Source organism: Arachis ipaensis, chromosome B9 (assembly GCF_059453495.1).
Source record: "Arachis ipaensis isolate K30076 ecotype BB chromosome B9, ASM5945349v1, whole genome shotgun sequence".
Classification (NCBI taxonomy): Eukaryota; Viridiplantae; Streptophyta; class Magnoliopsida; order Fabales; family Fabaceae; genus Arachis; species Arachis ipaensis.
The window spans coordinates 40,675,254-40,693,753 of record NC_142444.1 but is presented as its reverse complement, the minus strand read 5'-3'; the positions used below and the strand labels follow the sequence as shown (position 1 = coordinate 40,693,753).

General features: G+C 29.1%; 1 protein-coding gene across 1 annotated transcript; it reads left to right on the top strand.

Annotated features, from left to right (window-relative positions):
• The first annotated feature begins 7,932 nt into the window (after positions 1-7,932).
• Positions 7,933-14,651, top strand: LOC107618654 (zinc finger protein GAI-ASSOCIATED FACTOR 1). The gene is made up of 3 exons (XM_016320776.3): positions 7,933-8,491; positions 10,159-10,555; positions 13,397-14,651. Exons 1-3 carry the CDS (start codon positions 8,245-8,247, stop codon positions 14,340-14,342), a joined length of 1,590 nt encoding a protein of 529 aa, XP_016176262.1. The 5' UTR covers positions 7,933-8,244; the 3' UTR covers positions 14,343-14,651.
• Positions 14,652-18,500: the final 3,849 nt, after the last annotated feature.

Here is an 18,500-nt window from a genome sequence, read left to right as displayed (position 1 = left end):
AATTATGTATGTATGTATGTATGTGTGTGTATATATATATAACCTAAAAAATTAAATCCAAAAGACAAAATCTAAGCCCTGTTTCTCCAAGTCAACCTCTAGGAGGGACAAAATATAAGTTATGTATAAGATGGAGAATACTAGTTAGATACATATACAAAACACTAAACACAATACACATCCCCCAAAAACTAGATCTTCGTGTTCCAAGAGTCTCCAGCATGCTCAGCGAGGTGCTTCACGTCTTGCATCTGAAAAACAAAAATATATGTATCAAATGAGACTCGAGGATTCTCAGTATAGTAAAGGTGCTCGTATACATAATAAATAATGTCCATGAAAGCCAGAGATATTCCAAAACTCCAACAATTCATGTTCATATCCTAAAGTTTTCTCTCTAAACTAGAAAATAGGGTGACTATATCTAAGAAAATTTTTACTCCAACTCTTTGTTTCTTTCACAGAAATCCTCCAAACCCTAGGTAGAACAACCCTCAGCACCTCTTCCACCCGGCAGAAGGATCTTTCAGAAACAAACATAGGCAAAACAGACAAGAAAAGCACGTGTATAGATATCAATTATAACAAATAGATCAAGTAGCAGTTAATTGTAGTTAAACAAATAGGCATTCCAAAACAAATGCAAACCCAAACAAAATATATAAATGCATATGATGCATCCCTGTCCTATGGTCGATGAGTCTCATCTATCGGTTATCCAGCAAAACCTGACATGTCCGGTAGCGAACCCTGGACAGTCCCTGCGTGCGTGCATCTCCAAGAGTCTATGCATATATATGTGATCAATCAATTATTATCTCATTGGGGGAATCCGGGGAGTTAAAGTGCTTGGTCACATCTTGCGATGGAGGATCAACAGAATATCGAGTCACAACTTGAAGCAAGTGGTGGCAAGTCACTACATCTACTCAGGAAAACTCGTGTCTTAGATAATTTAAATGCACATGCCAAATAGATCTTTAGTTCATTATTTATCAATGTCATCATCACCATCAATTCATATCTCATTCAATCACAATTCAACATTATTATCATCGTGTTTATCAATACATCTCATTCATCATTGCCGATGCCTGATTAACTCAATTATCCACTTCACAAATCCTTTTCAATATCAACTTAACAGGTTTTACAGAAGTTTGAAAAGCTAGAAGAAAGGTTAAAAACTCAAAAATATAACTTTTTCAAAATAGGGTGGTCATGCGTATGCACGCCATCCAGGTACGCATAAATTCAAGTGTTGTCAAAGTTGCATACATGAACCACGCTTGCATACGTGAATATTCTGGGCAGAAGTGTTGGCTCACGTACGCAAGACACTTGCCGCATACACAGGAGTTCAAATATTGCCATTCTCGTGTACGCATACCCTCCGTGTATGCAAGAATATAGATAGTACCTAGGTCTCACATGCAACACCCTAACTTTTAGCATCTCACGATCATACTAAAAGTCCGAGCGCTACTTACCTCTATTCCTTTAATTAAATACTATGTTTATTTAATATTGAGCCTTCGTGAATACGAACCAAAACTCTTAATAAGAAAACGAAAGGAGACTTTATTTTAAATCACTTAATCACAAAAGTATGTATATTCACATAGCTTTATATACATCGACTTATTTCAAAGAACCTCAATTACAAGTCCTACCCCTCTAAAACCCAAAAGAATAAATGACGAGGGGAAAATAAATTCTAACAACTCAACTTGTAAACATAATCTTCCATGCTCCTGTAGCTTCGCACTAAACCTTCACACCTATAGCTGAAAGGGGTGGAAATAGGGAGTAAGAACTAGAAAGTTCTTAGTAGGGTCGGGGTGAATAGTTAGGTTCATTATCCAAATTTCAAACTTACATTTTTCTTATATAAAATTTTGCACAAAACAGCACTCCATACATTTCATCGCTGATCCTACCAATCACGGCCTCCAGCCCAACTCAAATCAACTCGGCCTCTAGCCTAAATTAAATCAATCTCAAAACTCAATTACAAAATAGAATCAATCACAAGCACAAACAATGCAAGACAAATACAATCAGAGAGTAATTACAACAAGTACAATAAATAACAGTTAAATAGAAATCATCAGATAGGCAAACTAAAATAATTAAGCATACCCAAACAAAGCAAACAAATGCAGTATGATGCATGCTTGTCCTACTGGTCGTGAGCTCACGTGTCGGTTACTTTTCCAGAACCCGACACACCCTGTAGCTAACTCGAATATCATCCACTTGAAAAGCGGTGAGCGGTACACCACCACGAACCCCACCTGACGGGCGGTATACCACCATGAACCCCACCATTGCGAGCGGTACACCACCACGAACCTAGCAAGATCTTCAATTGGAAAACAATACACACACGTGGGCAGTAAACCACCACGAACCCCATAAAACATTCATCACAACCCGTGGGCGGTAAACAACCACGATTCCTACGTCCATCATGACATTAGACAAGCGGTACACCACCACGATCCTTGCCAGGTCATAGCTCAAATTCAAAACCACAATCTTTTAAAATCTTGACCCGGAGCAAGTGGGATTAAGCCACAACCCTTGCGTACTTCCAGATCTTTCCAAATATCAAAATCTCTCTTTCAACAACAATTTAAATCCATTTCTCTTTCATCAAACTCCTTTTCTTGATAAATCGAATTCAAACATAATACTTTTCTTGATAAAACTCAAAAATAATCATTTCTTTAATAATTCAAAATTAGCTAATATAATTCTTAAAGTTTTTGAAAATTCGTTGACTCCCAAAATATTCAAAACACCCCAACTGGCTGTTCATATATAACCGAATCAAAATCTCAAGTAAACAACAATAATTCAACATGAACTCATTTAAATTCAAACAATAATTAATCAAACCAATATTCACTTATCAAATTCACATTTAATTATTATAAAATTACCAAACCCTACCTCCGTATAGAAATCACAACAAATATAATGAATCATAAATAGCTAATTATTTAATTTTCAAAAATTCGGGGTCTTACATCACGTACGCATGACAATCCCGCATATGCATGAATGTAATTTCCTTCAAAAAGCTGTTAGGTTGCAGAAATCAATTTTTTACACCAAACTTCAAACGCGCATAACTTTTTTGTTCAAATCATTTTTAATCCGTTTTTTGAATTCATAAACTTCACCAACCCAATTTTTATTCAAAATAAATTTCAAAAGACTTGGGGGTCCAAAAGCCAAGTTGTGGTCCGCCGAAGTTGGTCAAAAATTCTATTTTTACCAAAAGTTCAAAATCTCTAGTTTTCCAAAATCCTCAATTCAAAATCAACCAAACCATAACCAAATCAACACAATCCATTCCTACCCACTATCACATACTCATTGTCCAATTCTGAATCCTTCTAACACATAAATTCATCAATTCCTTCAAACTATTTTCACAGCCAATTTCACCAACTTCATCAATCAATATCAATAACACAATTATACACATTTAATCCACTAAAACCACAATTCAGGGCATTCAAGCCTTTTCTATGGCAACTAGCCTAAGTTTTCAAGTAATATTATAGATTAACTACACGAAACCAAAATCATACATCGGCCAATTTTCTCCCAAGCCACAAAACACCACAAAACCTCTTGTCACTCAAGCCTCTAAGTTTCAATGTCACCAATTCAGCTAGTCCAGCCACTAAAGTTACTCCCAAGCATACCACTTCATCAAATTGACATCAACTTCATATATATTCAATCTAATTTCATATAATTTCATATACAAACACAATTTTAATATCCTAATCTCATATAATTGGAAATTCAAAGGGGATAATAATTTCTTACCTTTACCCATAGAGTAGTTTGACGAAACTCAGCTATAACTCCTTCTAGAGTACCCCTTAACCATCAAAATTTTACAATTCTCAATACCCATAGACCAAAAATCACAAAATTGTAAGAGGAAAAGAACTGGGTGAGAAATTAAAATTTCTTACCACTTTATTCAGATAAATTTGAAGAGCTCAGCGAGAGGATCGCATAGTAGTAAACAGTGCGACAATCAGAATTTCAGATTGAAAGTTACAAGAAATTGAAATTGGAAGTGGAAGGGTTAGGGTTCTTGGCTGTTTGCTTTTTTTTCTTCAACGTGCAATGATGGAATGAAAGGGAGGAATGGATAAGCGGAGTTATATGTATGTTGGGCCTTGGGCCTAATACGGGTCCAGTCTAACTAGTTTGGTTTGTTGGTCCGGTCTTGGACTAAAATCTTTAAAATTGGTGTTTTAATTCGTATTTTAAATATTTTTACCTCTTCAAATTACAAAATTTAATTTCCTAATTCCTTGGACTCATAATTAATTTATTATTTAGTTATTTATTAATTAACTGGGTTTTATAAAATGCTATATATGGTGAGTCACTATGTTTTTATGTTTACGCATGTGTTATTCTACTTATTTTCATTATGTATTTTGATGAGCCGAAAATTGGATATGCTCAGATATTGACGAGTACAACAAATCGCTCCAAGTAATACCACGGTGAGTAGATATCGTTCCCACAAAGATTAACAGATTGAATCAAGCAACGTCTAACTGAATCTCTAATTAGATCGATCAAACCTTGGCAAAGAACAATGAAAAAAAATGCTGATTGTAAATCAAAGAAGACTTAGAAACTTTGGAGAAGTAATCAGAAAATGGGATGTCAAAGGCTTCGGAGGTATTTAATTCTTAGAAGAAGTAATACTTGTATTTTCTTATTTTGACTCATGCAAAATTCTTTTCACAGCAAATCATTTATAATTAAATTCTAATTCCTTAACAATTTAATTTTTTTTAACCTAATTAATCGCCAATTCCTTGGTCAACTAACTAAGAGAAGAGGTTAAGCACGGTTTCAATTTAAAGCCACATATCTTTCAAAATACTATTTCTAGACAAGTTGAAAATCATGAGAAAGAGTTTCAAACTAATTCCGATATTAAATTTTCCAAAGTAATAACAGAATCCAAGACAAAATTAGAATATTTTCTAATATTTCTAACCATTAAAGATGAACAACGAGACTCAATCTTAAAAAAGTAGAAAAACATGAATCAAAATAAAGAAAACACTTGAATTACTAATCCATAAAATCAAACAGAGCTTCTAACATTTAAAAATAGGAGGTTTAGTTGCTCATGGTAGAAAAGAAAATAACTTAAAACTAAAGAATTTATTGATCCATAGACTCTAAGAAGATCCAAAGATCTCTTTGTGAACCTTGTTTACTTATTTATATTTTAACTTCCTAACTAATTGAAATTCAAAAACTAATCTTATCTTCTAAAGTGTAAGATAATAACTTATTCAAATTCAAATAATACAATCTAATCTAAATCCTAATAAATAAATCTTATCTTTTTAGAAGAAGTTATTACTAATTAATCTTTTAAATCTTGAATTTTGAGTTAATTTTAGAGTTTTCTAGGAGTTGAATTTGGGCTTAGTGGCGCTGGGCTCCTTGGATTAGCGTTCGATTTTGAAGAATTCTGGGCTATTAGGAGTTGAAATTACACTTGGAGTCGGACTCCGAATTTGGACGCTGGGCGCCAGTACCTTGAAGATTAGGTAACACTGGGTGCTACTCCCTAAAATTGGGCACCAGCCCACTTTTGCTTTTCCCGTGTACGAAAGCTGGCCAGAAAACACAAAAGTTGCTGGCCCCTAGACTTTTCCTATTTTTAATTTTAATTAGAAAAAAATTAATTACCAATTTAATATCTAAAAGATTTAGCCATTGTCAATAAGATCCTTAAAAGATGTTATCGACAAAATAATTCTTGAATTATTTAAAAATACGGTAAAAAAAATCAATAAATATTATATTTTTTGTAAATAATAAAAAAACTTTTACAAACAGTTTATTTATTATATCTAAATTTTTTTGACAATATTTAAATAAATATTTAAAATGTGATAAAAAATTTAGAGTAAAATTTGATTTTTAAATTTTTTTATTCTTTAAAAAAATAGTTATTCACAATTTTTTTTAATTCACTTGATAAAAATAATTAAATTTTAAAAATAAAAAAATCTTATTTTTTTAATAATAATTCTAAAAATTAATATTAAATTTGATCTCTAAATTTATTTTGTAAAATATATATTTAATATTTAATTTTTTTTATTGTATTTGTAAATATTTCAAAAATTTATTTATTATTAACATCTTTTAAATTCATTTTGTCAGCGATGTAAATTTTAAATATTATTTTAGTAATTTACTCTTACAATAAACATAACGAGTGGACCAATTACCGCACGCCACAGCTGGGTATATTCGAAGCTGCATCAAATTACAGAAAAGCCCTACAACGAAATTCCAATATCATAATTACCCCTGGTTGTAACCTTTTGGAGGTCATCCGAGACACACGTGAAATATAAGAATTTTTGTATTATTGTGGGGTCATTTTCGAGAATGATTCGATCAGAGTCCACCCGTGAAGAGGGTAAGGCTAAATTGGTAATAACATGTTCTAGGCGGCTGAGTCTAACTCATAGTGGCAACTTTGTTGTTCTTCTTAAAGATGAGGGTGTTTTCGGAATAGTGTTATTCTCCTTAAAATATCCCCAGAAACAGACAAATTTTCCAACCAGAAGCCCTCGTCCTCTAGCAGCTTCAAATAAATTGACCTTTTAAAAGACCACTTGAATTTAAATACCCTAATACCCAGTGTTTGTTAATTATTTTTTATTTTTCCCGGAAAAATATGGAAAATACCATTATGTGAATAGGGATATTTGTAAATATTTTCCACCTTTCATGTAAATATGCATTAGGAAAATATATAATATTTGAACACAATATATATAGCATATAGGCATAATATGTATTGTTAAATAATAAGAAAATATAATATTGAAGAGTGTGTATATATATAGATTGAGATGAAAATATATAATTTATGGTTGATAAAAAGTTGTGTGTAAATAAAGAATAACAATTATTTATGATAGAAAATTTAAATGACAACGTTTGTTTCAATATAAAAAAATATTAACAAATTTTTTTTATGATATTCTTTAATCCAAGAAGTTAAATACTAATTTGTGATAGATTAAAATTTTATTTAATAGTTTATTATAGACTAATAAATTGTTGTATATAATAAAAAAAAAATTCTAATCCTCAACACAATTATTTAAACAAACTAATAAAAACTGTTGTTATTATAGCAATCCAAATTAATTAAAATATCAACGAATTAAAAGTGCTCCTAATAATAAACACAAATATAACCTATGTAAAAAAGAATACAAATTAAAATGTTACATAATTAATTTACCAACATACATAAATTTAACAACCATATATATATATATATATATATATATATATATATATATATATATATATATATATATATATATATATATATATATATATATATATATATATATATATATAATCAACCCCCAAACTATATATTATAAAATATGTATTTAATATTTATAAACAAATTTGATTGTTCTGATAAATCAAATTTAATTAATGTAATAATTAATTATTTTATTAAAAATTATCTAAAATAATACACATACAAATAAATATATAATAACTAATGTTTTTATTCACAGAACATGCATTGTATCTAATTAAATTTAAAAAAATTCTCTGAAAAATAACAGTAAAGGGCGTTTTCTTAATATATGAAATAACGGGACGCAAGGGCATATAAAATAATCAAAAATATTATTTTTATATAAAAATTAACTACTAAAATTAATTATTAATATAATATATTTTTATATAAATATATATTTATTTTAAATTATTTTTAATATATATTTATCTTTTAATATATATTTTATGTTAATAAATAATTTTAATGTGTATGTAAAATAATATATATGGCTATAATCACCAGAAGTAGATCCTGATGAAAGAAGGATAATACATATATTTTTTTTATATTAGAGTGCAAATCCATATAGCATATAGTTCTTGTATTCTTGTGCCAACCCTCTCTCCTCTCACCACACCATAAAAGGAGGAGAGTTTCCTGCTTTTTGTCTTCCTCTACTTCCCACAAATCCCTTCTTTTTCTCATGAAAATTCATAATTAACTACTTCTATAACACCTTAGCTTTAGAGAGAGAGAGAGAGAGAGAGAGAGAGAGAGAGATTAATTAGTGTTTAAGAAATTAAAAGGGAACAATTTGAGTAGATTCTTGGTTGTTGCCTCATCAAATGTCAAACATAACAAGTTGTGATAGTGGGAGCTTCTCAACAGAGAACACAGTTCCATTATTAGAAGATGCAGTGGTGAAACAACAATCTTCAGAGATTCTTGGTGGTAGGTTCCATCATAGTCCACATTCTCATACTTCAACAACAACAACAAATAATAAAAATAATAATAGCAATGCTTCCAACTCAAATTCTCAACCTCCTCCTCCACCTCCTAAGAAGAAAAGGAACCTACCGGGAAATCCAGGTAAAATTATTATTTTCTTACAACATCAAGAAAAAGGGGGAAGTTAAAATGGTTTTTAATTTTTGTTTTTGTTTTTGTTTTTTTTTTTTTACATTTTTATCTAATTTTGAGTTTACTATTTTAAAACTTTAATTAACATTTTTTCTGCTTTATTATTTGTTTTGCAAAGATCAGTTCTTCTAGAATTTTAAACGGATACATAATCAAATTAAAATTGAACCATATAATATATATAGATGAAGGTTGTTATTTATGGCATGCATAGATAACAAAAGCTCTGGCAATCCTTTCATTAATTTGCATACTTCTTCACCCATGTCCTTATATACATACTTCTTCACCCATGTCCTTAATTGGTTCCAAAAAATAAAATTAAGAATTATAATGTTGTATATTCGCTCTCATATTACAAAGTGAGCTTCATGAAAAAGTCCCATATTAAATTTCTGGACATAATGGAGTCTTAATTAATTTGAGTACATTTAACTAAAAGTATAAATCTATATGCTCCACAAAATTAAGTAAAGAGGATTAGGCCTGATCTGTTTCAATTCAATACAAAAACAAGGGATGTGTAATTAAGTTCCATATTTAATGTATTAATTAGTTAATTTCCTCTAATTATGATTAGTTACTAATTAAATGAAGTGGAGAGACAAGGATCTGGATGGTGATAAAAAATAAATGGTGAATTATTGGTTTCGTTATAAGTAGTAAGAAAGAAGAGAGGCTCAATTATTGGGTTGCAGTGGTTTACAATCATTGCCCTCCTTCACTGTTGACTTTGCTTGACTACTACTACGTCTACTATAGCTACTTCTATCTCCCCCCTCCTTTTTTTTTTTTTTTTTGTGTGTCAAAACTGTTTCAGGTATAAAGGACCATATACTTTCGCATATGAGATACCTCATTCTCCTCTTTTATTTATGTGCTTATGTAAACTTTTTTTTCATTGTGTTTGTTTAAGAATGCGCCAAAATAATGCGGTTGGAAGATATATGGGGAGAGAGAGAGGTTTTGTAGTTTTTGATCTAATTTAAATGACACATCCAATTATCTCTTTGACTTATATACATTATATGCCTATACAAAAAATAAATTATCTGTATAAAATATATATTAAAAATAAATTAAAAAACATATTTATATATAAATATATAATAATTAATTAAATAACTCAATATTGTGTATACATAATATTTTGTATTTTTTTTCTTATTAGCTTGAATGGCTGTGTCTTCTCCCTATTTTTTAATAACTAGAGATTTGTATTAGAAAATTAGTATAATTTATACTACACTAAAATTCAAATGCAGATAATTCAATAAAAATTATATATATAAAAACCCTTACATGCCATATTGGTTCCACTTGGTGTTTTGTGAACAAACAATCCAATATTACATTTTCATCGTTAATTTCAATTTAACATACACGTGCACATACAATACATATGTTAGCTTTTTCAGGTTTTTTTGTTGTCTTTTCCTCCAGCTACATATATATCAACTGAAATTAAATAATTAGAACAAGATTCTTATCTTCTTTAATTTGGGTGACATACAATAATTTCACATTAAAAATTAATGTTATAATAGGACATAAATATATACTTCTTATGCATAAACAGTATTTAACATTTGACACAATACACTTGTAAATTTCAGATCCCAGTGCTGAAGTGATAGCTCTATCACCAACAACACTAATGGCCACAAACCGCTTCATATGCGAAATATGTAACAAAGGGTTTCAAAGAGACCAGAACCTTCAGCTTCATCGGCGAGGACACAACCTGCCGTGGAAGCTGAAGCAGCGAACGAGCACGGAGGTGAGAAAGAGAGTATATGTGTGTCCTGAGTCCTCGTGCGTTCACCACAATCCCGCGAGGGCGTTGGGTGACCTCACGGGGATCAAGAAACACTTTTGTAGGAAGCATGGTGAGAAAAAGTGGAAATGTGATAAGTGCTCAAAGAAATATGCTGTTCAATCTGACTGGAAGGCACATTCCAAAATATGCGGTACAAGGGAGTACAAATGTGACTGTGGCACCATCTTTTCCAGGTTCATCAATATATATACTTATTTAAAATATATTTTTAAACAAATTATATTTATCATTATATTTTAAACAACTATCATATTAAGTATATATTAAAAATTAATTATTTATATAAAATATATATTAAAATATAAAATTAATATATATGTATTTAATTTATACACAAATATAAATATATAGTGATTGATTTTGGTAGTTGATTTTGTTTTGTACATAATATTTTTAATTGTATATTAGTTAGGTACACGAAAATTTTGTGTGGCCACATTAAGCATTAAGTTGAATATTTCTCATAATTATTTATTAAATTCCATTTTAACTTTAAAATAAACATATAATTTCAAGTAGTATTACTCCATAATAATTATTATAGCATATGCACCACCTTATTGACATTTTATAACCAAGTATTTCTCTATTTATATATTAATTATCGGATGGAATGTGAATTTTTAATAGAAGTAGAGCCGTGTATTAAGTATTGGGTTAATATATAGTATTTGTTAGATGACTAGGTTTATATTGAAGATTATAAAATTTCATTGGCATATTTTATACTCCATATCGTCATGGAGTTTGACTCGTGTTAATTTTTCTACTTAATTTCGTTACACTAGTTGCATGCAGTAGCAATCCTTTGAAGCGTGCTGTTTTGGATATCAGAGATTCTTCTTGACCACACACGCACACCCTTGCTGAATTATTGTTATATATGTTTATTATATTTAATTCAATAAGCGTATATCATTTTTTATATTGCAACGATGTATATTTAAATATTAATATAAAATATACACTGAAAATAAAAGTTTTCAAAAGTAAATGTGAAAGTCTTTAATTGGTCTACAAGGACAAGTCATTATTCATATTCAACTTTATTTGTCTCCAGCTGGTTTCCTTGTCTAAGCCATTAAAATATTAGTATTGATTTGTTATTTAACACAAAATTGTCCATAAATGGTCATCATGGAAAAATTATAGGCCATATAAAAGAGAATAATCTATGTTTTCTAGAAAATAATGTATTTTTATGTTCAACGCTTCTCTTTCAATTTAATATCCATGAAGTAGTGAGCGTTTAGATATTGTCTCATAAAAATTAAAACGAATGTCACATGTTATTAAATATTATTATTTTTAGGTAATATTTAATCAATAATAATTTATATTTATATATATTTTATGTATAAAAAATATATAATTTATATTTATATTTATTATAATTTTATATGTATAAATTAATATAATTTATACATATAAATTAATAAAATTTATATTTATATTTATCTTTGCACAAATAATTTATATTTATATTTAAAGTTTGTACATATAAATTAATAAAATTTATATTTATATTCATCTTTGTACAAGCAATTGTTATTTTTTATATCTTAATTTAATTAATTTAAATTTTTTTATTAAATTAACTACATAATACATATTTATTGTCAGTAATAATTTATATTTATATTTATAAATATATATTTTGTACATAAAAAATATTTAATTTGTATTTATATATATCAAAATTTTACACATATAAATCAATATAATTTGTATCCATATTTTTTAAAATTTATACTGATAAATTAATAAAATTTATTTATTAAAAATAATTTGATATTTATGCTACTTAAATAATAACTAAAAATATTAAAAAATATTAGCTCTTAAAAATTTCTCATACATGAATGTTAATATTTGAACTTTTCTAGTTTTTTCACCAGAGGCTCTACACTTCTTTAAGAAAAAATATTAAGGCTAACCCTTTTAGCATTAAAAAATAAAAGTCATCTAGTATTGATTTACAAAAATAGTTTTGAGCATGTAGAATTTTTATTCTTAATCGAAACTAAAAAATATTATGCGTAAAAAAAAATAATTATATATTTACATATAAATATATACATTGTTAAATTGATTTTTTATAGTAAAACTTAAAGATTAGCAAAAATAATTATTTTTTATAAATATTTTTAGTTATTAGTCTAATTTTTTAGTTTAACAACCTAACTTCATTTTTTTAGTTTTACTTTTAAATATTGCTGATTAACTGTTAATTAAAAATAATAAATTTTATTAGTTCTCTAAACATTCTTTGATTTTCTATGTTTATTTTGTATTTCATGTATATTTTATATAAGATAAAAATTCAAGTGCAGTTAATTTTATATGAAGTTAATAGTTGAGAGTGGTTAAATAATTTAATAAATTTGACTAAATTTTTATCTGAATAATTGCAATTCAGTTTTTATGTTTATATAAACATTTTTTTTATTAATTTATTTTTTGAGTCTCCGCTTTTCTAATAGAAAAGGAGGATGCTCCCATAAAGACGGCGTAAAATGTCTTTTTGTAAAGACACTTATTGCCGTATTATTATTGGACGTATTAATGAATCGGTTATTTTAAAATTTTTTAACAAATTAGAATAAAATCGATTTTTTTATAACAATAACAATAAATCCAATTCTTATCAGATCCGATCGAACCGACCAATTTACATAATTCACTGGATCATGAATTTTTTTTAAACAAAAATCATAAATATATTTATCTTTTTATAAAAAAATTTAAACATAATTTGATTTAGACTGTGTAACTCGATCGGATCAAATCAGATCTAATAATTATAATGCAGACAATTGAGTTTATTATTGTTACTATAATAAATCGATTTTATTCTAATTTATTAAAAAATAAATTATTAACCAATTTAATAAAAATATCTAGTAATATTATAACACATATAAATATCTTAAAAAAAATATTTTTATAAAAATAATCTCCAACAGAAAAAGCAACCTAATTATTGAGATGTGTTAGTTGTTGATATTGTGCAGAAGAGATAGCTTCATCACCCACAGAGCATTCTGCGACGCACTTGCAGAGGAGAACAACAACAAGAACGAAGGATCATTATTCCCAAACATACCTTCAAATCTCCAATCCCAACCCCAAATCCCAAACCTCCTTCTTCCCTCTCTACCAATCACCACCACCCCCACCACTCTTTCTTCATCCTCCTCACTCCCTCTTCACCACGACCTCATCATTCCAAAACCCTCATTCAACAACATACCCTTCCCGAGAAACCCCAACACCACCTCCACCACCACCATCTTCGATGACAACGCCCTCCACTTAACTGCGTCGTCGTCATCACTGTCCTCGCCGCACATGTCAGCCACCGCACTGCTTCAGAAAGCAGCGCAAATGGGTGCAACCGTCAGCAGCAGCAACAACAACATAGTAGTGGAGAATAGCAACAAGGGTGGCGGTTATGTAACCGCCACAACAAGCATGGCGCCGCCATCGTTTAGCGGAGTAGCTCCAGTGCAACAGAATGTGAATAACAATAATAACAGTTTGTTCATGAACCAGTTCATGCAACAAGACATGGCTACTACTCCTCATCATTATGGTAATTTGATGTGTGGAATGAACGGTGTGGATATGTTCAACGCTATATTGGACCAAAGCAAGGCACTGTCCAAGATCATTGACCACAGTAACCACCACCGCGAAAGTGCGGTGACGAAAAGGGAGTGTACTAAGGGTGGAAGTATCGGGGGTAATAGTGATGTGATGACGTTGGACTTGTTGGGAATAGGAGGAGGCGGCGGCGGTGGACATAATGGAAGTGGTGGTTTCTATGGCGGTGGTAATAATAATAATAACCAGCAACAAGGAGATAATAATGGTGCAGCAAGTGTAAGAGATGAGGTTTGGAATTGGTCAACGAAGAACGCAGGTTTTGAATCCTTCTCAGCAACAAGCAGCATTTGAATGAATTGATTCTTGTTATCGTGAAGTGGTATTTTTATACTTTACGATAGAGTGAAGTATATGATCATAAATCATTGAAAAAGTCACATGTGAAGAAGTATAAGATGTTACTTTTTCATTGGTTAAATCATAACACTTTATCATGAAGTAATATTGTTCTACTTTATATGAGTATCTATTGTCACGAAATAATTTTAACTTCTTTTTTTTTTTTTTCAATGGCTGGTGTAATTTTCTGCCAAGTTTGGTCGTTAATTATGTAATTTTTTCTTTAAAAATTTTAATTTAGCTATGTCCTCCGTTCGGCCATTCATTTATATTTTATTATTGTAATCTGGAAATTAAATTCTGGAAGAAAACCGAAAGTGCCTTGGCAAAGAGCAAGGCACGTTAGAGTTGGGATAACAGTGTAGATCACTTCTTTGTGTTCAGATAATTATTACTGCTGTTAAAACGGTTATGGTAAAATATTCTTGACTTTATTCAAGATTAAATAATGATGTATGAACTGATAGATAGAGAAGAAAAGTAAAGTTTACTCCACATTTATTGGGTAATTTACTTATTTAAACTAGTTAAAGATAGATATTATTAGAATATTCTAAAACTAAATGTATTATAATTTTATCCTCCCACTTTTTATAAAAATCGTGGCATATCTACAAGTTTTTCGAAAAAATATAAAACCTAGTAGATTACCACGATTTAAGCTTCAAATCTTCATACATGAATCGTTGTCACTGGGCATATTTTAAGTGGGTCAGAAATGTAAACCTTTTACAAGTATAAGACCACGATTTACACATTAATTCAAAATCATGGACAAGTGAGATAAAACTATAGGCACACAAAGCATAAGTCATGGGTTTAGTGTTGGTTTTCCAAGAATTGAATGAAACCCATGAAAGACCCATGATTTAGTGTGATACATACATAAAACATATGTAAGAAACCAACGATTTATGCAAAGTGGTGGCGTGCATATATATATAAAATCAGTAGCGAGCCAACGTTTTAGTTGAGCCATTTGAGCGAAGAAAACTCAAACCATAACAACGATTTACAGTTCTGAAATAGCTAGTGATCTTGGTGGGGTACACCGCATAACAAAACGTGGCGATAGATTATTCATACGGTGGCTATTCTGATAAAGTTGTCAGTTTCATCTTTTTGTGGTTGTTATTGATTTAAAAGCGTATCACTAAAAGTGTTGCTTAAAGAGAAAGTGTTATCCTTAATCGTTAACTTGGCTCTGATACCAATTTTTTTTTTTTATTTTCGACTTTTCTTTTAATATAATTTCTTAAATCCTCAAGAACTTCTTTTATTTCTACACTTTCTCTTATTTTTAAATATCTTTCAATTTTTTTTCATTCTTCATTTTTTCTTTCAACAGCTTTAATTCTTTTAAATCGTAATATGATTTTTCAAGCATTTATAAAATTTTTAAATTTAATTCCACACTACAAGAAAATAGAGTTATTTTAACACTTTATTTTTTAACACCATAATTAAATGTCAAAATTAATATATATTTTTGACAAATATCACAAACGTCAAATTTTTTATGTTTTCTTGATGAATAATTTGACCGTAGAAAATTACTCCTCAATTTTGATACTCATTTGTTTTCAATTTACTCCACTATTTTTCTTTTTCTTTGGGCTCTGTTAATTTTGACATCACACTACTCTCAGTTTAGGATTATACTACTCATTCTTTATCTTCAAAATCTCAATTTATTCTTTTGTTTCAAGATCTCATTTCATTCTTTGTTAAAATTTTTTGTTGAAAATATTTTATAGTTAATAAGTGTCAAAATAAATAGTATTTTTGACAATTAATAAGTATCACAGAAAATATGTTCTCAAAATTTTCTAACAAATTATTTTTGACAGCCAATATTTATCAAAATAAGATTTAAATTTTTTTCACAATCACTTATATGTTAAAAATACTATTTTTGACAAAATTTTTATTAACATATTTTTATAGTTAAAATAGTGTCAAAATTTATTTTTTTGACAAATTTTAATTTTCTTTTACACATTATAACCCTCAAAAATAATCTATATTGTTGTAGTGACCAACTTGTTTATGTTTATTCTTATTTCTATCCTTTTTATTATATGATCGTCAATTTCGATCTGAAGATTATTTAATTCTCTTTTATACTCCTCTATTTTACTTTTTAATTTTCTCGCTCTTTTCCTTTTTATTTTATTTTCTGATTTTTCAATCTTTTTATGCTTTATCATAATTAAAAATAGTTTTGTTTAACATTATTTATTTTAGAATTTCTGCAAACTCTATCATCAATTCATCACTATTTTCTAGAGATTCTATTAATTTTTCTAGCTTTTCAACTTCTCTTTTCAACTTGTTATAGATTATTTTTAGAGCTTCAAATGCTCTTTTATTTATTTCAGAAAACTGCAAATAATTCAAACGATTCTCTCTTTCAAAGAGCTCTTGTTTCTTATCTTGATAAGTTACATATATTTCTTCTTTATTTATTGTCATAATTTAGTATTTAGGGTTTCATTTAATTTTTCGACCTTTTTTGTTAATTCTTTTATTTCAGAGTTTTCTTCTTTAGTCTCTAACTTAGATAAACTTAAAGGACTATTAATTTTAGATTCTCTTATTTGAAAATTCGATGAAACCAATTTTCCTGATGGTTCTTTTAATAATAGAACTGGGTTTTTAATAGCTTTATATTTTGGTATTTCTGTTTTTACAATTTTTTGAAATAATTCATCTACATAAATTCTTTCTCTGTTTTTAAATATTATACTATGATGGCTATTTGTTAAAGCATAATTTATTGCATATGTAATTGAAAATGGTTCATCATCTTGTTCCATTAGATTCTTTTTGTGAAATTTATAGCCAAACTTATAGATCTTCCAAGATTTTCAGTTGATAAAGGTATAGCATATCCAATATGGGCATTAAATTTAACATTTACATTTGCCAAATTTCTATGAACAATTCCAATTATTTGATCTATTGGGTCATCAGTAATTCTTTTGTCACAGATTGCTAAATTTATTGGTGAATTAATTCCTTTCATATATGTAGATTTGATTAAGACTTGTATGGTACTAATATGAATCCATCCAATTTTAGATCTTTTTTGTTGATCCTTAATTTTCTCAATCTGTTTACTCAATTCTTTATCATTTATCAAAGCTATTTCAAGTTCTCCATTGGCAGATTTTATCTTTATAGGGGCTTCAAGTTGAATGTTTCCATAGTATATTATATTTTTTCTATTAAAACCTTCTTTTAAAAGACTTTGCTTATTAAAATTTTCATTTGATTTGAGATTTAATTCTGTTTTTAGAACAGCCTGTTTTTCATTATCTAATAAAGCAGTTAATCTATAATAATTAGATTCTTCCGTTAATTCTAAACTTTCTAAATAATTCATAACTAAAAGATTAAGATGAAGATGTACCTTTCTGGAGAAAAACTTCCTTTATTTAGTATATTTTACATAAGGTGTTTTTATCTCCAGAGGGGAGATTGTAGATAATAACTCCAGAGGGGAGTTTAGAACTATTTTTCCCTAGGAGAATTCTTTGTCAGACTACAGAATCGCCTCGGCAGCTTCCTCCTTGCTCTCCTAGCATGTGAGTACTCTTAGCCTTCTGCTTTCTGTTTTCTGATACCCTCTTCAATTGCCTAAGCAACCTATTTATAATAGTTGGGTCTGATGGACAATTCCCATCCTTACCCTTCTTATGACGTCATTGCTTACGTCATTGTTTATTATCTTGCACCAGCTACATTATTGGTGCTTTATGACCTAAGCGCTTACGTCATTATGCAATAATGTTGAGGGATGCTTCAGATGCACTGTCCTCTTCTTTTATCATGTGGGCTTCAGATGCACTGTCCTCTTCTTTTATCATGTGGGTTGATTCCGTTTCATTATTGCTTTCTTCAGATATTTCTGAGGCACATAGCTGGCACTTGTGGTCTTCTCTATCTTTTATCAAATAGCAGAGATTCCTCTTTATCCCTTCAGGGAGCTTTTCTAAAAGTCCAGATAAATTATAGAATGCTGATTCAAATTCCACCAAGAGTCTCATCTCTCTTTCTTCAATTTCATTTCTTTTACTGGACACAAGCAGAGTATTTCTACTTTTA

What these genes read in the sequence shown, in the direction of transcription:
- LOC107618654 (XM_016320776.3), top strand. Translation starts at nt 8,245, where the DNA reads ATGTCAAACATAACAAGTTGTGATAGTGGGAGCTTCTCAACAGAGAAC. An exon ending in GAACCTACCGGGAAATCCAG is followed by an intron (nt 8,492 to 10,158) that starts GTAAAATTATTA and finishes TGTAAATTTCAG; the next exon opens with ATCCCAGTGCTGAAGTGATA. An exon ending in TGTGGCACCATCTTTTCCAG is followed by an intron (nt 10,556 to 13,396) that starts GTTCATCAATAT and finishes GATATTGTGCAG; the next exon opens with AAGAGATAGCTTCATCACCC.